This window comes from Uloborus diversus, chromosome 2 (genome assembly GCF_026930045.1).
Source record: "Uloborus diversus isolate 005 chromosome 2, Udiv.v.3.1, whole genome shotgun sequence".
NCBI classification, from domain to species: Eukaryota; Metazoa; Arthropoda; class Arachnida; order Araneae; family Uloboridae; genus Uloborus; species Uloborus diversus.
This window is the reverse complement of record NC_072732.1, coordinates 26580322-26607135: the sequence shown is the minus strand read 5'-3', so window position 1 is coordinate 26607135 and position 26814 is coordinate 26580322. Positions and strand designations below refer to the sequence as shown.

General features: G+C 32.8%; 1 protein-coding gene across 1 annotated transcript in view; it reads left to right on the top strand.

Annotated features, from left to right (window-relative positions):
• The first annotated feature begins 5843 nt into the window (after positions 1-5843).
• Positions 5844-26814, top strand: part of LOC129216925 (sodium/hydrogen exchanger 10-like) — a 72137-nt gene continuing 51166 nt past the window's right edge. The window contains exons 1-5 of the mRNA XM_054851142.1: positions 5844-5899; positions 17449-17589; positions 19313-19429; positions 23021-23291; positions 26330-26473. Of these exons, the coding sequence (XP_054707117.1) occupies positions 5848-5899; positions 17449-17589; positions 19313-19429; positions 23021-23291; positions 26330-26473 (725 nt within the window). The 5' untranslated portion in view covers positions 5844-5847. The remainder of the gene's footprint in view (positions 5900-17448; positions 17590-19312; positions 19430-23020; positions 23292-26329; positions 26474-26814) is intronic.

Below are 26814 nucleotides of genomic sequence, written 5' to 3'. Positions count from 1 at the left end.
AAAAAAAGACTGATCCTCAGATTTTTTTGGTCGTCCATGCAAAAAATAAAAAAAAAGGAAAAGAAAGGAAACTCCATAATACCTAATGATAATATTATCCAACACTTGATCTTTTACGTCAGTTTTAAGATTAATTTTCATAATTTTCTATGATTTCTCAGTAGCTTTTTCAAAAATTGTGTCCATTTTTTTGACTATAGTTACTTTTTGTCTTAACATTTAAATACTTGTGTAGCAGTTATTTAATAGAGTTTTTTTTTATGTATTTACTTATTCATTTATTATTATTATTACTTTGTAAAAAAGGAAGGGGGGGAAAAACTTCAGCCGTTCGTAATTTTTTTTTTTTTCATTAGTTTTTAACGGTTCGCGATTTTTTTTTTTTACAAGTTAACAAGAAAACAGCACAAGTCCGCGTGAATTTTTTTGAAAAGCTTTTGCAGGCCCGCATGTCAAAAAAGGTCGAGAGACACTGTATAAACTACATTACTGTTTTTCATCAGATCGCAGTTCTATTGGTACGTACCTTAGCTTTTTTTTTCTATCATATAGGATAGGTATAGTTTTGACATTAATTAAAATATTTAAGATCCTTTCAAGCTAATGTGCCTATAACTAGTCGATTAAATATTTTGTTAAGGGTATATGTGTAACCATAATTAATTTTTCAACCACTCTTACTCAAAATTATTGTTTAATAATGATGATAACACATAAGTTAAATTTGAAAGTCGATTAGTAAAAAATGCAGCAATAGAAATATTATGTTTATTTCTTTTATTTCATTTACTTATTTTTGTTGTTGTTCAGACGGACCTTTTAGACGCTATTTGTCAGTTATCCATGTTTTAATTTTAAGGTTGCTTGAATTGTTATGTCAAGATGCGTATACTGTAATTAAAGTACTTTTTTTTTTAAATATTGTTGAATAACTTTTTATGCCTGTCCTGAAAATAATTTAATTCACCAAGCAAAACCATTTTTCAGGGGGGGTGTTTTTAGTGGTAAGGGGTCTTTCTCTTTTTGAGAGTCTGGTTCCTTAATGTTTGACGGTGTGCCACCCCTCTTGGAGGGAGGGGAATGGCACAGTTGATGAGATTAATATTTTTATTACAACATATTATTATTACTGCTGTTAATATTATTATCAATTCGATCGCTTAAGGGAAGCCGAGTGTTTCATTTAAAATATGCAGGGTGTTCCGTTTTAACCAATAAGACCTTCATTTTCGCAACTGTTTGTTCAAGGTGTATACTTTCAATTGCAGAAATGTTCAAAATCAGATGCAGAGTTAAGATACTAAAAGTTTAAAGCGAAAAAAAAAAAAGAGTCAAAAACTAAAAATAACTTTTTATTCTGACCCTAGGGGTCTTAACTTATATTTAGGGAAATAATCTCAATTGAAATATACTACTAACAGAAACAATTTGACATTTATGCGACCAAAACTCAAGGAGATATTCGAGTTTAAAGTTTTAAGGGACCAGATAGAAATGAGATAGGAACTTATCGTCCTTTCAGAAGAATGATAGGTTGTCAAAGTTAAAAAACAAATGCAAATTTTATTCTGTGATACGCGAAAACACTACAAAACATTAATCAATTTGAAAAACCAGTTTTGCACACAAAAATTTTAAGCCTTTTTAAACTGCTATATTTTCCCTCAAAAGGTGTTATTGACAGTGAGTGTGAAGTGGTGTAAGTCACGAAACGCTGCGTTTCATATCTGGGTGAACATTGGTCGTACTAATGTCAAACTTTTTGTGTTGGAATTACATTTTAATGGTGATGACTTCCCTGAATATAAGTTGGAGAACCTAGGGCCCGTATAAAAAATTGAATTTTGTATCATTTGACTCATTCTTATTTTTGCTTCAAACTTTCAATTCCTTAACCTTGCACCTGATTTTGAACATTTTTGCAATTAGAAGTATGCATCTTGGACAAACGGTTGCAAAAAAGAAGGTCTTGTTGGTTAAAACGGAACACCCTGTATAATTTATGAACACACAAACCTGTTTTCGTACGGTCTTTCTTTTTGTACAATTTTTTTGTGTGATTTTTTTTTTCCCCGCGATATATGAAAATTTCAATCAGATTGGGACTCAATTGACAAAATTATTTATGAAACAGACAAAATGTTTTTTAAAATGAACGAAGTTATCTTTAAAACGAACAATTTGTTTTTATGAGGTTCTTATCCACCGCACAAAAACAGGTTTGGGAGTATTAAATCAAGTGGTATAATTTTGTAGGGCTATCTGAAGTTTGTATTAACTGATTTAAGTATTATTTTATGTTCCTCAGCATTAGTTTACTAACCATTGTTTTCATCATTTTATCTGTGTAAACATATAAGGGTCATTCTCCAGAAAACGTAACTTTTGAACGCAAATATTTTTCAATTTCGAAACCTTTTGTTTTCTTTTTTTTTTTTTTCATTCTTACAAGAAAGTGTTACCTTCTAGAAATAACCATAAACAATGGCCCAGCTAAGTTCCAATTATTTTACTCACAAACAAAAAAAATAGAAATCATAAATTTTCATATTATGACATACTATGTACCTATATGTTCACGTTACACAAATTGTGCTTAATAGATTATTGTGAGTATACCCTCAGGAAAATTGATGGGAACATCACTGCTTTTAATTAAACAAGTTATTAAGCAACAAAAACAGTCACACAAGGTGTATGACACGCCACGAAGGTGAGAATTCACATGTTGTAAACCAAAAATTTTCTAAAAAAAATAAATAAATAAAAAAATTGTTGTCAGGTTCAAATAGATATATTTTTGATGACATTAAAAATCAACGTTAAATGAATTGTTCCCTAAAGTTTTTACTGTAAAAGCCGTGTGACAGAAAAATTACACTTTTTGAAGAATGACCCATAAACATAACTGCGGGCCCACCCACTAAATTAAGGCACGAGCCGCCACTGGGACGCGGCCTGTAAAAGGGCCCGGGATGAAAAAGGAGTGTTAGAAACCTATAGTTGTACGTCTACCAACAAAAATTGAAGGGCCTGCACCCAGGGCCGGATTTGGAAGTGTGGAGGCCCCTAATCAGGGTTCGAAAAGATCATCATATTTTCGAAAATATCCGATACTTTGATATATATCCGAATAATTTTATATATAGGTATATATCCGATATTTTCGATTTAAAAAATTTACGTTCAAGTCATTTTGTCAAATAATTTTTAAATTTTTGAGCTCAAAAAGTGAGAAGTTTTAAGGATGACCTGCAAATTTAACCATTTTTCGGGTTTTTTTTACTTACTTTATTTTGCTTTAACTCATAGGTACAAATTACAAATTAAATGAATTTAAAAAAAAATATATTGCCACTGAAATGCTCGATCAAGTAAGAAATTGATAGTAAATGGATACTTGCAATCAGGGTTTTCTGATATATCAATAATAATATTATTTTTGTGCAAGCATTCTTTGTAGAAATACAAAAAAAAAAAAATGCCTGGGAGAAAAAACGTAAAATTTGCTGACCCGTGAAAGTTAGGATATTTTGTAAAAATTTTATTGTGGGGGCCCCTTTGTTGTGGAGGCCCCGGGGCAGTAGCCCCGCCTGCCCTCCCTTAAATCCGGCCCTGCCTGCACCATCAGACAAAGCGGCCCCGACTCCGCTATAAATGCGCGGGCTATGCTTTGGGGTGTTTATACATGAGCAGGGCCCGACTAACAAATTGGGGCACTAGGCCCATAATAATTTGGAGGCCCCCTGAGGACTTTACAGCATAATGCAGTGGCTGATTTATTGGGGGTTGGATGTACAAATTGACTTCTGAAATGATACCTTATAATTTAAATAGGGAATAAAACCTAATTTAAACGGAATTTAAGGGTATTTTATTCAAATATTTAAAAAATTTTAGAATAGAAATGATTCGTTTAATATCCATCAAAAAAAGTTAACGGATACGGATACGTATACAGATCTTTATTTTCCTTCGGATATCCACGGATACCGATATCCGAAACATCCCTTAAATGTCTGTCATTCGTCGGTCTGTCTGTCTGTCCCCCCCCCTAATAACTTTTGAATGAATAGTCCGATTCTAGCAAACTTTTTTTTTGTTCGAAAGATCTCGTCAAGGACACCTCATTCCCATATTTCACTTTTTGATTTGAACTATTTTTTGTTCAATTTTGAACAGTTCAAAAAAACTTAACATTAGCGCCTACAGGGAAATTCAAGGCAATTCCAAACTGTGAGGGGAATTTGCTGCAAACAAACTTTGTAGGAAAAAGCTTTTGATAAAAAAAACTTGTGTATAAAATATCTTCTTGATTTGAACACTTTTCCGTTCAATTTTGAACAGTTCAAATCCCTTAACATTAGCGCCTACACGGAAATTGAAAGTCAATGTAGATTCCATACTTGAAGGCGGATTTACTTCAAAAATTTTTTTTTGGAAATAGCTCTTGACGCCAAACTCCAGACTCCGACTCCGAGAATTTAGGTACACCTGATTCCGACTCCTGTGCCCGACAATTAATTGAACTCCGACTCCCCGACTTCGACTCTGACTACGTAGCTTTGGCAAAAATTTATGCACGGAGAACAAATGACCGACTCCAATTCTTGAATATTCGACTCAGACTCCTTTACCCCAAAATGAGATTTACTTTGACTCCGCAGCTATGGTTTTAACTGTGAAATACTTATTATTGATATGACTTGTTTTTATTTTCACGCAAAATTCGGCGAATAAACTCGAAGTCATTTATGCTTCTACATAAAGATGTGCGCAGACGATTTTTTTTTCTTGACGATGAAAATTATTTCTTTCAGTTGACATTTTATTGTTTTTATTTATTTTGGTAAGTGCATTAATTATTTTAAAAAATTATTTTTGGCAACAGGGGAAAAAGAAATGATTTTTTTTTGTTGATATGATGTATTTATTTTAATGAGCTTATTAATTTTAATTTTTTATTTTTAAAATCTGTTAAAGAATTTTTTTTAATGGAAAAAAGTGTATTAGCTGCTTTGTTTAAAAGGTGCTGCTATTTTATTTTTTCGTTTATTTTTTTTAATTTTTTTTTAGATGAGTGAGGAATATTTTATTCCTAGAAATCAGCTTAAGATATTAAAAAAATATGTTTGAAATAATTTGCGGTTTTAGCTAGTTTTGAGAATATTGATCAGGTACTAGAAAGTAGTATGGGTATACGGGAAAGTAGGTTCGATTAGTTCTAGTCGGAACTTCTTGTTATTTCTTTTTTTTTTCAATTTGAGTTCTTATCGTTACATGGTTCTCTAACTTGTCATAAATATTTAAGCTTTGAAGTATGGTGGGAATAAGGCTACTGTAGTTTTGCTTATATAGAAGCACTGTACATTTTTTTTTTTTAAATTCATAATGGTGGGCCAAAATGTGATTTTGCCGACCGGGCCAAAGGTAGCCCGTCCGCCCCTGGGGAGCTCAACAACAATTGAGAATGGGGGAGAGGGTGGGGGGCGCCTCTGACTTTGAGTCATATTTCTACTTTCTAAATCATATGATAAATGTATAGGTTCTTAAAATAATTTTTATGGGGAAATGATTTTTGTCACTGTTCTATTGCTTAAATAAAACCCTGTTCTAAAAGAACTTTTCCTTTTTCTTTTATTAGCTGCCATTAATTTTGGCTCCAAAAAATATGAATTTCCATACACTGTTGGCTGCTTCCTGTTTGGAATGGTGATAGGAATCTTAGACATCAACAGTCAGTTTGTTCAAAAGTTTACTTTGGTGACTAGAATGGATCCTAGTGATATGATGTTGGTATTTCTTCCCATCCTTATTTTTGAGTCATCATTTAGCATGGATGCTCACATGTTCTACAAAGCTTTGCCACAATGTCTCCTTCTTGCAGTGGCCGGATTTGGTGAGTATAATCATATGCAATTCATCTACCATATTATCCCGCATTATTCGGCGTGGCGCAAAACTCAGGGTTCACCAGATTTTCATTAAAACTTGCCTGGTCCTTTCCGGCATGCTGGGAAAATCAAGGTTAGGCTAAAAAACAAAAAAATACTATAAAAAATATATGTTCAGCTTAAAAATGAATATTAGTTCTATACATATCTTATTAGTATTAAACAGTTTAATTTTGTAAAAATATATACTTACAATGCCATTTGTGATTTTAACAAGAAAATATTGTTTAATATTGAATAATTTTATAAAAATTAAATTAAAACTAATCAAGCAAACATTTAAGCAGTAAGTTATCGCCTCTGAACCAGTGCTAAAGAATTAACCTATGCAATAAATAAAAATTAAACTTATACCTCTGTAAAAGGAACCTAAAATAATTTATTCAAAAAAAAAAAAAAAAAAATGAACAAATCTCAGTAACAATGATTGCTTCTGTATTGATTACTAAATTGGCATGTACAGGGTGGCGACGGATCAGGGAGAAGTCAGGGAACTTTATTAATCGGGGAAAAGTAGGGGAAATATCGGGGAATTTCGGAAAAATAACCAAAATTCAGGAAAAATTTAATAAGTGAAGGAAAAAAACTTTTTTTGCTTTGCAAAATTAAGTGCCCTAATTCCCTACGTATTTTCCACCATTTATCTGTTTTAAAAAAGTAAAATTAATGAGGTGATTATATACTGTCAGCTTATTTGTTCATCTTTTTCCCTCAACGTCAAAATAATGAATCTTAACTTATTAACCACAGGGGGGGGGGGTAAACTTCCCATGATTACTTCTGTGTCTGTAAAGTTATTTATTTTACATAGCTTGAATTTTCCTTTCACACATTCCATGCTACGTAAAATAAACAACCCTACAGGCAAAGAGAAAACCGTCATTAATGCCTTAGCTTTTTTGCCTTTACTCGTCGTCTTAAAGTAATTAGCATACTGTAATCACGATTTCAAGAAGAAATCTTTGTTTTTTAAATTAATACTGATAAAAATTTAAGTGTCGTTTCTTCTTCATATTTTTAATTGCTAAAATTGAATCTTAAATCAAAATCATCTTTGCTTTTCGCCATCGTATTATTCATTGTCGCCTCAGATTATAAAAGTACTAAAAGTTTTTTCAGACTTTAAAAATTCTTTAATTTTAAAACAAAGTTATATACATATATATTTTGAAATTAATTGATTATTTTTTTGCATTTCAATGTTGTTTTTCACGAAAGTAATCTAAGATTTTTTGCAACAAATGATGAAATCATTTGAAATTGAGTTTACCTTGTTCACATAAGTAAATATTTTAATTCTTTTTTTTTTTTTTTTTTTTTGTTATAATACTGTATTCATTAGTTTAAACCTAAGTTCTTGATTAGAGAATAGCTCAATATCACTGGGTTTTAAAAGGTTTCAATTCGTTTTACATAAATATGTCTATTATTTACGTAAGTAAAACTACATTACTTCTATACTTTCACTATTAGTGTTATTCTTGCAGCAATAATTATATTGCTTGAAAATTTAGTTCAAAATTATTTCCATATAAACTTTTTAGTTTTATCATGATTATGTCTTTAAGAGTGTTTTTAATAATTTCTTAGAATTCCTATACTAACTGGTTACTGGAAGTAAAGTATTTGTTTCAGATTTCCTATAATATTTCCCTGTAGATAATTTAATGTACTATTTTTATTAAAAAAATTCTTTTCAAAATGTATTCTTAATTAACAGCTTAAAACATTTTAAACACTGTATTTTATTTAATATGCAATGCTTTTCAGGTAGGGCGAAGGAAGGAAACCATTATCATTGGTAACGTAATGGGGTATGGCAGTTAATGTAGGGAAATGTCAAGTGCTACACTTAGGTCATGGAAATAAGCGTATGAGATATCGTTTACAGGGTTCAGTCATAAATCAGGCAGAAAATGTTATGGATCTGGGTGTCTTTATAAATCAGGACTTCAAGTTTAGTCAACAGTGCAGTATTGCTAGTAACAAAGCCAACAAAATGCTTGGGTTCATCAATAGATCTATTTCAAACAAATCTAAGAAAGTTCTTCTGCCTTTATATAGGAGTTTAGTAAGACCTCATTTGGAGTATGCTGTTCAGTTTTGGTCGCCTTATCTGAAGAAAGATATTTTTGTATTGGAAAGGGTTCAAAGAAGGGTAACTAAATTAGTAAGGGGACTCTCAGATTTAGATTATGATACCAGACTTAATAGGCTTAACATGTATAGCCTGGAGCAAAGGAGAGTCAGAGGGGACATGATTCAGTTATTTAAATTTATCAAAATGAAAGATGTAAATGGATTAAATTTTTGCGGGGAAAGCAGGACAAGGGGTCATTGTTTTAAGCTATTTAAATCTCAGGCTAACTTGGAAATCAGGAAAAACTACTACTTTAGCAGGGTCGTGGGCACTTGGAATAGCTTACCGGAAGAGGTGGTAATGAGCAAGGGAGTGGAGAGCTTTAAGAGGGCCATTGATCTTCATTGGGGACTAATTAATTGACTAGGACCAGCCTAGCTGGGCCCAGTGCCTGTTGCTGGTCGTCACATTTGTATTTGTATTTGTATTTGTATTTGTAAATCAGGGAAATTTGGTGAACTTAATTAAGGAAAAGTCAGGGAACTTTTTTTTCCAGTTCCTGTCGCCACCCTGTTACAGCGTAATGCAGTGGCTGATTTACAAGTTTGAGGCTCGTTGAAATGCCTTTTTGAGAGCCTCTTTGTCTAGCACAGAACTATGTAAATCATTTATGAACCCAGGGGCTCCTCACACAATTAAGAAAATAAATTCACTACTGGCAGAATGAATGAAAGTTCTCTATTTAAGGAAGATTTTTTTCCTGTTAACAACTCATTACTTTTTTATTGTTATTTTAAAACTACATGTACATTTTATTTAATATGCAATGCTTTTCAGGTAGGGCAAAGGAAGGAAACCATTATCATTGGTAACATAAATCAGGGAAATTTGCTGAACTTAAGGGAAATGTTAGGGAACTTTTTTTCGCAGTTCTTGTAGCCACCCTGATGTAATTAAATCCATAAATAATGACCTACCATAAATAACAAGCTCATATTATATGCAACGCACATTTTTTTTTTTTTTTTGAAAGATCGTTACTTTGGGTATTTATTTATTTTTTCCCTTACAGGGTTGATTGTGTTCCGGTATTTTACCGGATTTTCGGTATTTTCATCTTGAATTCCGGTATCTTCATCTTCCAAAATACCGGAACTTCTATATTTTCAGAAAAACCCATTTTAGTAAAATTTTGGGCGATGTTTAATGAAACGAAAAAATCCAAATTGAAGACATTTGGTATAAATATAAAGTGTAAGCTACGGTCATGTTTTGTAAACTGGGGGAAGGTAGGAAGAGAAAAGTGATAAGAGCTTCGACTCCTGTCTTTGTTCTTTATGGCAGTTGGAGGAGTTGATCGTATGCAAATATTTTCTTTATTTTATATTCTGGTTTATGATCTTTACTTGCGTGCGTTCTGTTGTTATTGAACTAATTCTAATTATACTTTATCGTTATTAATATGCTCCTCGTAAATATAAATTAGTTTGTTTAATTAAATTTTACTAGTTAACTCTTACTTCTCATTTCGCTACTTTTTTTGTTTGATAAATTTATTTATTTGAACTTTGCATGTTCTCATTTAAAAAAATGAGGTATCTGGATAAATCTGAAGACATTGGCTCCATCGATGCAGAAAGAAGAACAAGTTTAATTGGGAATGGTTAAAAAGGGTGGATTCCTACAATGAAAAGATGGAAATATAGTGTAAAAAAATTGATAGGGCTGGATTTTGGTTTTGTTTCTTGCAACAAGCCCTTTACATATGCTAATCATGGTGTGAAGGCATTATTGCAATGCAACATTCTTCTACAAATACTCATAAAAGAAACCGGGAATCATTAAAAAATGCTGGTGTATTAGGCTTTAGTGTATTAGTAAATGAATGTAATTAATGGTTAAGGATTCAGATACAAAGGAGGAAAATAAAACATTCTTCGAAAAATTTAAAGAAATGAGAAAAATTAAAAGAATTTAATTCCAACCATGCACATGGACGTATGAAGCTCAATTAAAACTTCGAGTTTTAGCCCCAACAAATAACTATGTATCTAAATTATTTAAATACATAATATGTGTATATACACGTAATGTGTATATACATGCCCATCAAAACACTTTTTCTTCTTGGAAAAAAAAGTTCAGGTATTTTTTCATGGAGTTGCAATCACCCCTGTTCCCTTAATACAGTGGTTTATTTTCTGATGGGGAAATTTACTCTTGTATTGTTGCAAAATAAACTTCAAATTATCTGGCATGCCGGAAAATTAAAGGTTTTCTCATTGGTTATAATGGGGATGAATACAATAAAATTTGGATAGAAGAAGAAAGAAAAGTAATCCTGTCAAGAGATGTGATTTTTCATGAGAAAATGAAAGAGTGAGAAAAACATATTACAGTCTTACAGGAAAATTCAGATTCAATGGATCATCCACCTGATCAGGAAACATGTGAAGAGGAGGAAGAAGAATTAAGAAAGGAAAGTGTTTACATGTCCGATACTGAATCTGAGAGTACAGATGACGAGGATGAACTTAAGTCTTCACACGGTATGAATCTGAGAAATCGTTCTCAGATCAAGAAACCAAAGCAATTTAAAGACTACATCATGGAAATTAAATCTTTCATCTATGAAGAAAAATATCCAGAGACATATCGAGAAGCTATAGAAAGTTCGGAAATGAAAAACTGGAAAAAGGCCATGGATAGTGAAATGACTTCTCTGAAAGATAATCAAACATGGAAGTTATGTAAACTAACTAAAGGAGTCAAGCCGATACCATGCAAGTGGGTTTACAGAATAAAAAGATGGTAGTACAGTGAAATCCCGTTACAACGAACTTCAAGGGACCGCAGATTTTCTTCGTTGTATCGGGAATTTCGTTGTAATGGAATTAAATCTATGAACTAAAAACTTAATCAGGACTGAAATTTTACTTCGTTGAAACGGAAATTTCGTTGTATTGGTATTCGTTGTAACGGGACTTCACTGTATTGATAAATACAAAGCAAGGTTAGTAATAAAAGGCAATGCTCAACGGAAAGGAATTCACTTTCAAGAGACATTCAGTCCAGTGCAAGAATAAGCACCATAAGAACTTTACTTAGTATCACAGCAAATAAAAATATGAGTTTAGTACAATTTGATGTCTCAACAGTTTTTTTGTTTGGCAAGTTAGAAGAAGATATTTTCATGTGCCAACCTGAAGGCTATGAAGATGGCACTGACAGAGTATGCCACTTAAAGAAAAGTCTTTATGGTCTGAAACAAGCGCCAAGGTGCTGGAACCAATATTTTGGGGAATATTTGCGTAAAATTGGTTTTGTAAGACGTGAAGCAGATCCATGCTTGTTTATTAGAAGAAACAATAGGGAATTACTTATGTTAGTTCTGTATGTTGATGATGGTTTAGTTGCGTCAACCAGTAAAGAACACTTAGAAAATTTTCTTGGAGATCTGAAGAGAGAATTTAAAATTATAACAAAACCTGCTGAATGCTACTTAGGGTTTGAGGTTCATCATCAAGAAGATGATTCTATTAAGTTATCTGAAACAGCCTACACGAAGAAAGTTCTTAAATGATTCAACATGAGTGATTGTAATCCTGTGTCTACACCCATTATCAAAGACAGTATTCAATCAGGGAAAGTAGAGAGTACTGAGACATCATTTCCCTATAGACAAGCCGTAGGAGCAGTAATCTATATCATGACAGGAACTCGACCTGACGTAGCTTATTCAGTAGGAGTAGCTTCCACAGCTTTAGAAAGCCCAAGTAAAGTAGATTGACAAAGAGTCAAAGAATATTCAGATATTTGAAAGGAACTTTAGACAAAGGATTAGTTTACGAATCAAAATACAAGAAAGGCATTCTAGAAAGCTATAGTCATGGGTGCAAGACCTTCCGTCTCAGGACGGATTTCCGTCTTGGACAAATTTCCGAGACGGAGGTCGGGACGGAAAGAAATTCGATGACTTTCTTTCAGTTTTTACTTAAAAAAGAATAATTGAGTGTTTGGAAAATATGCTTTAATTACTGGACCGTTCCATAACAACGAATTTACATCGACATTCTCTCGATTTTCCGCCATGGGCTTGTTTTGTTTGCAACGTTCTTTTGGAGGAATGGCTTTTCGACTCGCGCCGTTTGACTTTTTTTAGGTACAGGTCTGTTATTTTCAATTCACTGCATTGCAGACCGAGGAGTTGCTTGCTATTCTCCCTGATTTTTCGAAATAATCGGCTCTAATTGAAAATTTAGCTTTTTCTCATGCTATTTTCGATCATTCTTTCGTTTTTTTCATTTGCGGTTTTTTTTTTTTCAAACTTTACACGCATAAATGAAAATGATGTACACTCTTAAAATGTCTTAAGAGTTGAATCTGAATCACCGATTGAGAGTGATTGCTGACGAGTTGAAATAATTACGTCACAGCAAACGGCGTCCACCATACCAGGTAAAACGGAAACTATCGGGGATTTCAATGAAAATGGGAATTTTGGAAATAAACGAGGGGAAATTTCAAGCTGGTTGGAAACACCGATGAGCAACCGTTACTGCATTCTTGACAAAGACTTAAGGAATCACTAAATTCCAATGTCATTGAATCTAGCACTCGCTAGAATGGAAATATGGGAGGGGGAGGGAGAGAAAGGAAAGGAGAAAAATAACGGCAGCATGAATTTGCGAAAAAACGCTGCTGTCGCAAAGAGGATAATCAGTTCGCAAATTAACCCGCGATCCTGAAGTCTTAAAACGTTGATATTTTGGACAATCTAAGAGGGGGGGGGGTGTTACTCAAGGGTTACAGTATAAAATATCAAAAAACTGAATTGAAAGTCATTTTTGAAACTAAGAGTGGTTTGATACATCTCCTCTGCTAGCTCTTAAAAATTTAAAAGTCAAAGTTTTAGGCTGTCTTTAATGATGTAAAAGGGGGAAGGGGAAGGTTTAAAAAAAAATCAAAAATTGGAGTCTTAAAGACATTATTTTAGGCAATCTTTGGTGAATTTATGAGAGATGGTTTTGGTGTTTTAACATGAAAATATTTTTTAGCTGTTGTATTAAAAACTATTTGAGGCTATAATTAAATAAACTTGAGTGAAACGGCATTTGGGACCCTCTCCCGAAAAGTGTTTGTAATTGAAATCTTAAAACTTTTAGGCTGTCTTTGGCAATGTCTAGAGGAAGGGGCTCTCTTTAGGCAAAATTCCGACACTGGAGTCTTAAAAGAGCAACTTTAGACCGTCTTGGAGTTCGGGGTTCCCCTTTCCTAAAAAATATTCAAAGCTGAAGTATTCAGAACTCAATTTTAGGTAATCTTTAAAAGACTTAAGAAGAGGGAATTCGAAGGCTTTCTCTCAATAAGTTTTAGAATTTAAATTCTTAAATCTTCGGTGATGAAAAGGGGAAACAGCAAATTGAAGTCAAATTTAATGAACTTAGGGAAAGGAGGTCGGGGGGGGGGGGGGGTCCCTCTCCCCGAAAATTTCTCCACGCTGAAGTATTGAAATGCTATTTTGACTATTTTTGAGTGAGTTAAGAGTTAGGGAATTCAGGGGTCTTTCTCGAAACATTTTCGAAATTGTAGTCTTAAAACTTTGGGTTGTCTTTGGCGATGTGTGGATGGGAGTTGCTCTCTCAATAGAAAAATAAATCTTAAACAAAAACTTACACTGAGTTTAGTAAACACAATGAGAGGGGGGGGGGGGGTATTCCGCACCCCAGCCCGAAATATTTTCGTTTCTGAAATTTTAAGAGCTTTGTTTTGGACTATCTTTGGATGACTTAAGGGGGAAGGGTATAGGAAGGTTCTTTCAAAAAGTTTCCAAAATTAAAGTATTAAAACTTTTAGGCTGTCATAAGTCATGTTTATAGGTAAGAGGGGTACTATTCCTACAAAACAATTTAGAAACTGAAGCCTTAAAAATTGAAATTTAGGACATTTGTGGTGAAATCAGAGGAAGGGTTTCGGGAGTTCTCTTCCGAAAATGTTTTGATGCTGAAAATTTAAAGCTACTTTAGGCTATATTTGAGTGCCTGAAGAGGGATGTGATTCGAGAACCCTGCCTGGGGTTAGGATTCAATTCCCCTATTTCTTTTTTTAATTAATGAATATTGGAAAGGATACCTTGTTTAAAAAATATATCTACTTCGCTGAAGCGATTTTTTATTGCTAATTTTACCACCTGCTATCTTATAAAAGAATTCTTTTTCAAATGAAGACTGAGTGGGGGAATATCATTAGTCGGCCATACCCTTCCCCCCACCTTTCCTTCATTTCTGGTTTGTTGGCTTTACCTTATGTAGACATTCCGATCAGAACTGATTTATGTTGCAAAATAACTACCTTATGTCCTAAGCGATTTTATTGCTACAATAAAAATGTTTACGATCGGCAAAATTTAATGGTGCGGCGCTGCCAACGCTTTTACCCCTAACATTATCCAACATCGTCTAAAATTGCGTTTCTGGAACTTCAATTTTGAAATATGTTTGAAGACTGGAGGAGGGTTCCTGAACTCCATCCCTTCCATAGTGCATTCAAAAAGTGTATAAACGTTATGAAAGATGGAGTACAATTTTATTTTTAAAACTTTGGTTTCTGGGGGAGGGCCCAGAGCACCGTCTCCCCTTTCTCTAATATTTTTGAAGGCTGCTCAATATTGTTATTTTGGAACTAACAGTTTGAAATAATTGATGTAAGAGTCCCTGAACCCCTCCTTTCCCAAACCTTAACAGAAATGGCATACCATGGCGTTTTTTGAACTTCAATTTCAAAAAATTTCTGAGGAAAGTCCCCCAGACCCCCACCCCCCTCCACACATTGCCGGATTTTAGATTTTTTGGAATTATGATGTCAAAACGCTTTAATATTACAATTTAAAGGCTTAAAATTTAAATCAAACACAGATTCCAAAACTGGCATTGTTAAAATCTACAACATTAATACACATAAATTTTTCCTTAAGCCTGCATGCAGGCGGGGGGGGGGGGGGGGGGGGGGGGCTGAAAATGTTTTCCGTCTTGAACACATCACCAAACTTGCACCCATGGCTATAGTGATGCTGACCATGGAGGAGACACAACAACAGGGCATTCAACAACAGGTGTTGTTTGTATTTACGCTGGTGGAGCAATATCATGGTGCAGTCAAAGACAGTCTGCTGTAGCAATTTCTACGACAGAAGCGGAGATAGTTGCAGCTAGTGAAGCAGCCAGCGAATTAGCTTGGCTTAAGAGATTGTTCAAGGAAATAACAAATTTAAAGCAGGTACCAGAACTAAAAGTGGGTAACGAGGCAGCAGTTAAATTATCACAGAATCAAGGGGAATACCATAAGAGAAGGAAGCACATTCGAACTAGACATTTCTTTGTGAGAGAAATGGTAACGAGTGAAGAAATTACTGTAAAGCGAGTTCCTACTGATTTACAGTTAGCTGACCTTTTTACTAAGCCACTTTATGGCCCTAGGATTCTAAATCTGTGTAGCAAAATAGGATTGATTTAGAATTAAGAACTGTTAAATTAAATTCAGGAACACTAAACAATAATAAGGGAAAGTGTTAAAGTTGTATTATTGTTTTTATATATTTCTTTATTATTGTTTGGCAACACTAAATCGTTTTTGAAGTTTTACAATGGCGATCATCTAGTAAGTTGGAATAAAGTTTCGCTAATAATATCTACGTCTTTTCATCTTTATAGTTCAAAGTTAACTCAACTAAGTAGATACATAACCTTAATATGTTACATAAAGTCATTAGGTTATGTAAAATTTATCAGTAACAACCTTTTGGCTTTGAATATCCGTAATTTCCGGTTATTTTTAAATTAATTATAAGCCTAGAATCTCTTTTGTGACAATTGTAATCTGGCAGCAATTTCCCGAGTACTATAACTGTCTTAGCTCAGAATCTTTATTTGTGCACTTATTTCACATGAAATTCTTTTACCAGGCATTTGGATAGTATTTCACCCTTCTGCAAAAATTAGCACATCAACGCACGGCAAACGCAACTAATTAACTAACCAAATACCAATCAAGAACACCTTCACTTTGGCAGACAACCCAAACAAACATCTGGTCCCAATACGTCACTATGAATGGGAAAAAACAAATGAATCATCCATTCTGTCCAGTACTGTACATGCAGTAAAAACCTGTCTACAAGGATACTGTTGGGACCTAAAAATGATATTGTTATAGACAGGTTATCGTTATAGACAGTTTGATTATATATGCTGCCATTCTGCTTTGGGACCAAGGAAAATATCGTTATAGACAGGTTTATTGTTATAGACAGTATTGTTATAGTCAGGTTTCACTGTATATATCAAAATATTCGAATATATATCAAAGTATCGGATATTTTCGAAAATATGATGATCTTTTCAAACTTTGATTCGGGGCCTTCACTCCTTCGTTACCCCGGGGCCTCCACACTTTCAAATCCTGCCCTGAATTGATCTAATGATTCTTTTAGCTTATGTGCTAAAAACTGACTATTTTATCTCAATTGTAGTTTTTTAAGGATTACCAATTATTCACAGAGGCGGCAATTGGGGATCATAAGTGGGGGGGGGGCAAAAAAGGGGGGGAAATTGAAAAAAAAATGGCAGCAAAAAATGAAAAATAAGTATAAAATTTTGTTAGGGCTGGTTTTGAAAGCAGATAAGTGGAAAATGATGAAAAGCTAACAACTTAACTCACATTTTTCTTAAGGTTTTGATGAATTATGTGCACAATAACTTCACTCGATGAAACTTAGACATGAATTACACTTACATTATTTATCCTGAGGTATTTTGAGATGTCACAAACACTTGGTAATAACTTCATTAAACCAAATATGGCTTGTTTAAGGAAAGCAATTGATTAAATAATATCTAAACAATGAATACATAAACTAAGAGCTAGTTTGTGCTAAATAATGTTTCTTAAACAGGTATACAAAGTAAAACAAATAATTATGTTCTGAAAATTTTGACATTTCTCAGAATATAGTAAGACTTAGAATAAAGTAAATCAAGGGATGTGTACTGTGTTAATTCGAAACCAAGTTTCTTAAAAACAAAGTAAAAACTTATTACAGTTTTCAAACATTAACAGAAAGTACTAAGCAAATTGAAATTCTATCTTTTATAAATATAGCATACGTATTATATCAAAACCATGAAGTATTAAATTCAAGTTTTGTACCGTGTAATATCGAAACCGTGTTTTAATTATCACAAATCTGGTACTGTGTAATATCGAAACCGTGTTGTACAAGTAATGTGTTATACGACGGAGGCCTATATTTATTTATGTATATAAAATATACAAGCAAAATAACAAGTTTTAAACATTTTTTAGGAATAATTATTTCTTCTGGAGAGTTTTTTTGAAGTGCAAGTGTTTATCTTTCAGCATTATGTACTACTTTGACTGCTGTGTTTGCAAAATATGTCTTATCCCATTATGACTGGAGTTGGCTTGTTGCTCTAGTTTTTGGTTCAATTGTTAGTGCAACTGACCCAGTTGCTGTCGTTGCTCTACTGAAGGAGATGAGTGAGTTAACATTATTTTATTTTATTTATTTATTATGCAAGAATATAATTTATAATTGTGCATCCACATATAGTCAAACCTTAATAAAGGAAGTGCATTGAGAAGGAAAATTTATACCTTTATTCTTATTTCAATATTGAATTCAAATAAATGTTTTATATGTATTATTATGCAAACACATTACTGTGCAATGTAGATGGTTATTTTGTTCTACCAAGACTTAAACATTCATACGTCTCGAAATCGAGCCTTTATACTTAAGTAATTTTACTGTAGTTAATCCTTAAATCCCCCTATAAGATCGGCACCAAATGACGGAAGTGGCAGAAAATGCAGGTTCTTGTTGTACGCACTTTTTCCCCTCTTTGGACAGCTGTTAAAAGAGCTCGAGGGCAAACCGATTGCAGGTAGCCAGGATCCAACAAAACCAGTGAGATGAGAAACATGTAGTCGACGTTCATCGGTAGTGTTAGCACTGAAACAATGCCGAAGACTATGGGTACATTTTTGACATTGAAAAAAGGATGTCCAAATTAATTATTACCTAGTTTTAGCCATCAATAAGAGATGCATTTTTTGAATCACGTAAGTTAAAAGCTAAATTTTGTAATTGGTGTTTTGTGATTAAATTCCTTAAATAATCAGAGAATGGATAATTTGATTGTGCGGTATACTTCTAATGATATCTCGTTTGACCAAAAATTTAATATAGTTCTCTGAAATGGTATGTAGAATTCTGTGTTTAAAAAAAAAGGAAAAACATGCACACACAATTTTGCTTAGTTGAATCAAAATTGTCTTAAACAAACATGATGTTTTATATAAGTGACCGTGGGTACAAAAATTCATTTGCTCTCACATCTGTGACTCTTCACATTGCTATGACTTCATGAAAAATAGAATTGTATTGATACTGGAGCTCTGTTTTTTTTTTCTATTTTATTTATTTATTTTTTTTATTTTTTATTTTTTTATGCAGTGATCCAAACATACTAGGTGCTATACTTTTTCGAAATTCCTATATATTTTGCTATCAAACTTCTTATATATTTTGCTTTTAAACTTCTATATATATTTTTCCTTTTAAACTCCTATATACAGTAAAATCCCTCTAATGCGGACACTAATGAGACAATTTTTTTTTGTCCGCAGTAGAGAGGTGTCCGCAGGACAGGGGTTTAATAATGTTATTTGCATTGGAACTGGGGAATTAGAAATTGACTGCATAAGAGGGGTGTCCGCATTTGAGGGTTGTCCATTAAGAAGGGTTTTACTGCATTTTTTTTCCCACTTGCTATGATCCCTGGTTATGATATGCACAGTGTCTTCATTCTTTGAAAAACTTGGTAGCTTACAGCAATTTCAAATGGTCAATAAAGTGGCACCATTTTTTTTATTATTATTGTCTTTTGCATGGTTTCTGTCTTTCACTATAATTAGTGTTTTTGATTGATGTTCAGTCAATATAAAATCATTAAGTATCATATTTATTTCTTTGTTCAATTTGAAAGGGTCGGACCAAGAAAAAATGAATTCTATTGAGTTTTGTCTCCTTTGTAAAGTTGACCATCTAAGTTTTAACCTTGTTTTATGTACTAAATTGCTCCACATATAAACAAGTTGAATTCATTATTATTTATTAGTTCAAATTTTCATTTTTGGTTCATTCGTTGTTATTTTTATCCATTTTAATGTATATTATTTGTTTATTTTTTATTTTTAGAAATGCCTCATTCATTTACAATTTTAATTGAAGGAGAAAGTTTACTGAATGATGGTGTGGCTATTGTATTTTTCGATTTATTAATGGAGCAAATAACTACAGTGGGTCATTTTGATGGTGAGCTTTAATACACTATTGTTGTAAAAATGTGGAACTAAAATCTTTCTGAAAATTTAGGTTGAAAAATTGAAACTGGAAGGGTTTCTTCAGAACGTGGACGAAAATGTTTGAAACTAAAAAGGGTTTCTGAAAGTATAAAATGTTGTTTGGTTTTCACTAAAATATTAGATGGGGGGAATACAAAAATAAAATTGAGAGGGTAACTGGATTGGAATTTTAACTGGCCTCTGTTTGTGAAAATATAAAATTAAAATTTAGAAATAAATTTTGTGAGCCCCATGTATGAAAACAAGTGTTTCAAAATGTAGAAATTTGTTCAATGTTTTCATGTAATTTTTCAAATGTGTTTATACAAATAGTTTGAATTGTGTTACTGTGTGCTTTTACAAATTGTCTCCAAGAGGGGGGAATTTGTTGGCAAAAGTCATTAGTTTTAATGTTCTTGGTGCGATTCATAAAAAGCTAGAAAGTATTTTAATACTGGTAAACTTACTTGTTGATTCAAACTAGAAACGTACTGAGTAGCACTTTGGCGAGTACTGAGTACTCGGCCTTTCACTACTCAGCCGAGTACCAATTATGTTATAAAAAGAACCACCGACACTGACGTGATGAATTTTGAACTCCTCATTGGAATAGTAGTATAGACCTATATATCCAAATAATAGTTTTTAAAACAAAATTCCAGCTGAAATTTAATTATGTATCATTTAAAAAATTGTGTTTGTGTGTCAATTTTACAAAAAGTTATTTTTAAAATTAAAAATGAACAAATAAATAAAAGGTAGGATTAATCAAGTTATAATTAGAACAAATTATATCAATCTATACTTCTAGTCGGCCAAATGTAAATAATTTTTAAAAGCAAATAAAGCAGCATTAGAAGCACAAATGTGCAGGAGCACTGCAGACATGTATTTCTGCATTACAAGGATTTTCAGTGCATAAAATGTGAGCTAATGACTGTAAAAAAATGCGACTTTTTTCTGATGTCTAAATCAAAGGGCTCACATTTTGTGCATTGAAAAAAGCATTCCTTGTAATGCCAAAACACGTGTCTGCAGTGTTCCTGCACATTTATGCTTTTAACGTTGTTTTATTTTTTAAGAAAGGATATTTTTGTTTCTTATAAATATATCATTTTGTTTGTGGCAAAAATCCGTTTAATAATATAAAAATTTCATATTTTCTGTACTTACCTTTTTTGCTCCATTTTTAATAAATAAGTTTCATTATCTTTACTCCATTAAAACATAACAAACTTCTTTATTCTCAAAATTTAAATTTGACTTCGAAGTTTGAATTGTAATTTTTTATTAATTGTAAAATCTGCCTTCATTCAGCATTATTCAATTTTTTACAACTACTCGGTATTGGCCGAGTAGGCTGAGTAGTTACCGAGTACTCGGTATGTCTCTAATTCAAACTATGAGAGAGAAATAGATTCCCGTTTTAAATGACATAAATAAGCAAAATCCCCCCTTGCCTAAACACTCAACAGAAAGTTGAGGATCCATTTGCTGATTGCATAGCAGGAAAACAAATTTTAAAATTGTAAACAGTCTGAGTTGAGTAGGCTATGTGATGTATCGGATGCAAATTTTGAGCAGGGGGCAATAGCCCCTTAGTCTAAAATAAAATTTTGTTTGAAAATGAAAAACTTTAAAATAAGAGAATTTTTAAAAAAATACTAAGCACTTATCATAAAGCACTCAAAAAGATTATATAACTTTTTTGGGTCAGAAAGGACAGTTTAAGCATTCCTGTAGTTTTCAATTATTCCAAGAAAAAGAATTCACAAACGAAGAAAAGTATGCTCAAGTCCTTTCAAGCCAAACTTTCTCATTAAGAAAAATGTGCATGCTTCACACTCAAATTTATGATTGATAGCTAGATAATGATAAAACATCCTCTACATGACTTGAACCACACTTTTTGTTTGTGAAGTCTTTTCTAGGAATAGTTGAAAACTGCAGGAATACTTAAATTGTCCTTTCTGACCCAGGAAAGTTATTTTATCCTTTTGAGTGTATTATGATGAGTGCTTAGTATTTTTTAAAAAATTCTCTTATTTTTGTTGTTACAAACACTAAAACTTTTCTAAGTGTGAATGGGTTTGTTTCCAAAATTTTAAAAATATTTTTTTTCTGAAAGGAGGATGCTTAAAAACATAGGATCTAACCATTTTTTAATTAATTTGTTTAAGTTTAATATGTAAAAAAAAACATTTTAACGACTCCACTGCCTCACTACATGCTTATACAATGCCAAAAAAAAAAAAAAAAAATCAACCTGAAAATAAACGTTCAAAGTCAGGACGCCAAACTATTGCTCATTTTGAAAATCACGTTATAATTGTAAAGCATTTAGGTTTTCTGATTTTACCAGAAATAATTTTCACGTTATTAAAAGACATACATCCTTTGATAAACATACAAAAAAAGTCGTACGGTATTATTCACATCATTATTTTTTTTAATTGTAGGATGTCAAGCATTTACCTTTCTTCAAATAGGTCTTGCAATCAAATCAAATTATGAAGGCTTTTATTTCATTAAATATTTATAAAATAAAAGAGCTCATAGATTTTGACAATTAATACCAGCTATCAATTATTCGGGAAATTTCCATCAGCTGGTTTTTCATAGGGTTAGTGAGGTATGGTAGTTAAGTGATGAGTAAATTATCATTCATGTTATACAGTCAACCCTCGTTTATCATGGTTAATTCGTTCCAGACTTTACCACGATAACTGAATTTCCGCGAAGTAGGATTCTGTATTTATAAACCGTATATTTTCCTAATTGGAGTGCATAAAATTTACTTAAGACAATTTAAATAGGTTTTTAAGATAGGTAGAGCCCCCTAGCCATGAAATGTAGCCACCATTACATTTGCATTACTTAAAAAATTGCACAAAATATGAGAAAATGAGACATGTTAGACGTAATAGGTATCACACTGTTAATTATTAGGAAATAAACTACACACATACATGCAGCTCATACACACCACTACTAATCTATGAAAATAGCTCAAGTTGTTCGATGATGAATTAATTGCCAGTTAGTGACCCCGTTCTTCCTCTACATTTATCCTGATTTAAGGTATCACGTATACAACTTAAAAATCTAGTACATTGTTGAACACCATTTACAATTACAGATGTAATAATACAGTGATTTATACTTTTCAGTTAGTGTTTAACGATTAAAATGAGATAGCGATTCTCAACTCTTTCTTCGACGATTTTATACCTCCACTCCCTCAACTAGTACAACTACAGCTGTCAGAAGAGCTTACCTTACTTAAAAGACATACTTTGTTATTCTTATGTAGGAAACAATTTACACGAGCTTATAAAAAAAGCTAATTACTATATTTGAAAAAAAAAAAAACAGAAAAAACCGCGATGTAGTGAAGCCTCGAAAGTCGAAACGCGAAGTAGCAAGGGACGACTGTACATGTTTACAATCAATTTATTCAATTTAAAAAAAAGTTCAAAGCATTAAATAAATTGAATATCTTATTTTCAATAAGGAAATTATTTTAAAAAGCAGTCATTAATTTTATTTTTTTTATCTTTAGCTGGCTTATCTTTTCTTCAGCTTTTAAAAACCTGTGTAGGTGCTCCAGTGTTTGGCTTTGCTATTGGGAAAGTTGCCGAAAAATGCTTGATTTCAATATACATCAGTCCTGTATCCGAAATGACGATAACTGTTGTATTTGCATATGTGGCTTATTTTGTTGCTGAACGCTTTCTTGGAATTTCTGCAGTCCTGGCGGTTGTTTTATATGGCATAACGTTGAGCAGTAACAAAATGTGTATAAGTCCAGAAAGTGAAAGTTTAATTTATACGTGAGTGGTTTGATATTTGATTCTGTTATTTGTTCTAAGGTGTTCACAGACCTTCAAAAATAGTAGTGCCATTGGTCACTGAGGAATTGGGGAGGAGGGGGTCTGCCGGAATATTTTGAAATTTCTGATTCTTGAAAATACTATCGAATTGTACATGTTCTACGTTCCATCCTTTTGTTTTTTAAATACAACTTGTATCATTAAATGAAAATATTGAAAGAGACTATTAATAATGTGATTTTTTTTATAAAACTAAAATTCAAAGGAATTGTTTCAATGTTTAAGGTTGCCCCAAAAATACAAGTGCATTAGTCTGTAAGAAACATTCATGAAAATGAGTTAGCAGAAAAAGTAAATGTATATTACATTACATCACACTCCAGTATCCCCTGTACCTACCATTGTATGTGGTTGGTTTAGTTGGTTAGATGAGGTCCTGGAGACTTCTCTGTTTTTACCCTTCGTACCTCCCTACCACTGTATCTGGTTTAACCAGTTGGATGTGGCCTTGAAGACATTTTTTTAAAATCCAGACCAAGAGCTCAGCAACTGCTGATCCTGCGCTCTCAAAGGTTTTGATTTGGAAGGGGAACTTGGAGGACTTTCTGCCCACAAATTTATTTAACATACACTATATGACAAAAAGTATTGCGAACACTTTCGAGAAAATATCACTGATATTCATGAAGATATAAGCAATTCTCTCAGAACTACGGATTTTATTTGAAGGTTTTTGGCTCATAGTATGCAAAGTTTTCGTTCAAAGCTTACCAAACTTTCAGAAAACTACAGCACACAAGAGAAGTGTAATATTACAACTTAAAAGTATAATGTTGAAAATTTGATAAAATATGGACATTTAAAGCAATTAATTTTTGACTGTGTATTTGCGACAGATAGCAATTTATAACTTCCATAATCCAAACCCCAAATATCTTCTCCAACTCATAATAAAATTCCAGTTCAATATCTTAAAAAATTCAAAAAGTAATCACAGATATAATGAGCCGAATTTGAATAGATCCTGGATAGGCGACGACTCGTTAGGAGTCGTTCGCAAGTTTTCAACATTTGCTTGCAATCGCTCAGTGTGATTCGTGATAAAAACAGATTATTTGCAAACGATCCCTCACACGCTGATAACTTTTTGAATTTTTAAGATATTGAACTGCAATTTTATTATGAGTTGGAGAATCTAGTTGGGGTTTAGATTATAAAAGTTATAAATTGCTATGTTTCGCGCATGCACAGAGAAAAATTTATTGCTTTAAATGTCCATATTTAATCAAATTTTCAACATTTTAATTTCAAATTTTAATGTAATGCTTCTCTTGTGTGCTGTCAAGTTGTAGTTTGGTAAGCTTTGATGGAAAATTTTACTGTTATGAGCCAAAAGCCTTCAAATAAAATTCATAGCTCTGAAAGAAATGCTTATATCTTCAGGAATATCAGGGATGTCATCTCGAAAGTAAGTAACATAATTGTTTATAGTAAGGTTCCTAATTTCTGAAATTTACAGCTAATTCTCAGCTATTTACGATGAACGATGATCAAAAAACATTTTTGTTTCCAACATTGCTGGTTCCCTAAACGCATGGGGGATATAACTTTCAATGGAAAATGACAGCTAGAACATACCTTTTATGTGACAAAAGTTACAAAGCAATTGGTCTTTTCTTTCTCGAGAAATCCTTTAAAATTTGAATTTTTGAAAGTGTCTCCAATACTTTTGGTCATATAGTGTACATCAGTCATCATTAACAAACGTGGAGGATCTTCGACCAGCCTCATCCAAACCGGGACTCTGCAATCATAAGTCTGTCGCCATACCAATCAGACCACCACAATTCAGAGTATAAGTGGATCAGAGTAGTATAGTGTGATCATCATGAAAATTTCTTCTATGGTTTCATATAAATGCTTCATTTATAGAAAAACTTTATCAAATGGCACCATACGCTTTGAGTAACTGCCATTACAAACTAATCTGTATCAGTTCTATCTTGGTGTTACCTATATGCTAATTTTTTGAGTCCTTACATTCATTTTTTCAAATGTGCAAAGGAAAAATGTGAAAAATGTTTGCGATTGTGCCACCTACTCTCACTCTTTGACTCTAAAATGTGGTCAGCCCAAATTTTTCTCTGGATCCGTCAGTTATACCAATTTTTATTTTATTTCTTAGATAACTGCTTTAGAAAAAGCAGTCCTGCTTCGCATGAAAAACAATGCTGCTTCACCATCACCCCTGGGATTGGGGGGGGGGAGGTCCTTCTCTAAAATTTAATCAACCTCAGTTTTTATCAGAGTCCATCTGTATACCAATTTGTGTCTGAATCCTACTATATGTTTTTGAGATTTGTAGTTGCTTTCATCGAGAATCATGTTCAGTTGTGCGGTCCACCTTGAGGCCAATTAGAGCTAAAATCTATTTTTGAATGAGAGCACCCAAAAAAGGAAAAATTCTACATAAAGACACTCACAGATATTTTTCAAGCATGGTCAAATGCATTCAATGCCTTTTAAAACGTGTAAAAAATCAAAACTGGGAAAATTTTCAAAGACAATACTTTGGTCAGAGGAAACATGATTCAGTAGTTAAAATTTATGAAAATGAAAGATGTAAATGGGTTAAATTTTTGAACGAAAAGCAGGACGAGGGATCATTGTTTTAAGCTGTTCGAATCTTAGGCTAACCTGGAAATTAGGAAAAATTACTTCTTTAGTAGGGTCGTTGGCACTTGGAACAGCTTACCGGAAGAGGCAGTAATGAGCAAGAGGGGTGGATAGCTTTAAGAGGGTCATTGATCTTCATTGAGGACTAAAAAATCGGCTAGGACCAGCCTAGCTGGACCCAGAGCCTGTTGCTGGTTGTCATATTGTAAAACATATGTATGGAGTAAATAAATAATTATTTCCTTTTCAAAGTTAGTTTAAAATATTTATATCTATTAACATGTTTAATTAATTATAATGGTATGAATATTTTGGTTGCATCAGAATACTTATTTTTAATGTTTTCAAAAACTTTCTTTTAGTGATTGGAGATTGCTGTCATCATATGCTAACACCCTGATTTTCATGTTTGTGGGAGTTCTTGTCACTGTGAGCATGTGGCATCATTACACATACATGGACATGTGGTACATTTTGGCTACATATTTTGCTCTTACTTTGATCAGGTACCTTGCATACTCTTATTCCCATACTTGCTGTTCAATCATACAATCTATATATATTACTAGCAAGCCATTTTCTGTCAGTACTGACTCCTCTTTTGTTTGTGAACCAATTTCCTTCATTCTTTTTTTGTTCAGCAGCTATTGCCGAGTTTTAGTGTCATCAATAAAAATTTTTGAAATCGAATGCTAATTAACAGAAATATTGATTAAAAACGCATTTTCGTCCTAATTGGCTCTTTTACGCGAAGGAATGGTCCAATTTTCTCAAATTTAATATGGCTGGAAAGGTCTTTAAAAAATACTCCTAACGAAGAAATTGTCAGGGCGCCCAAGGTCCAATA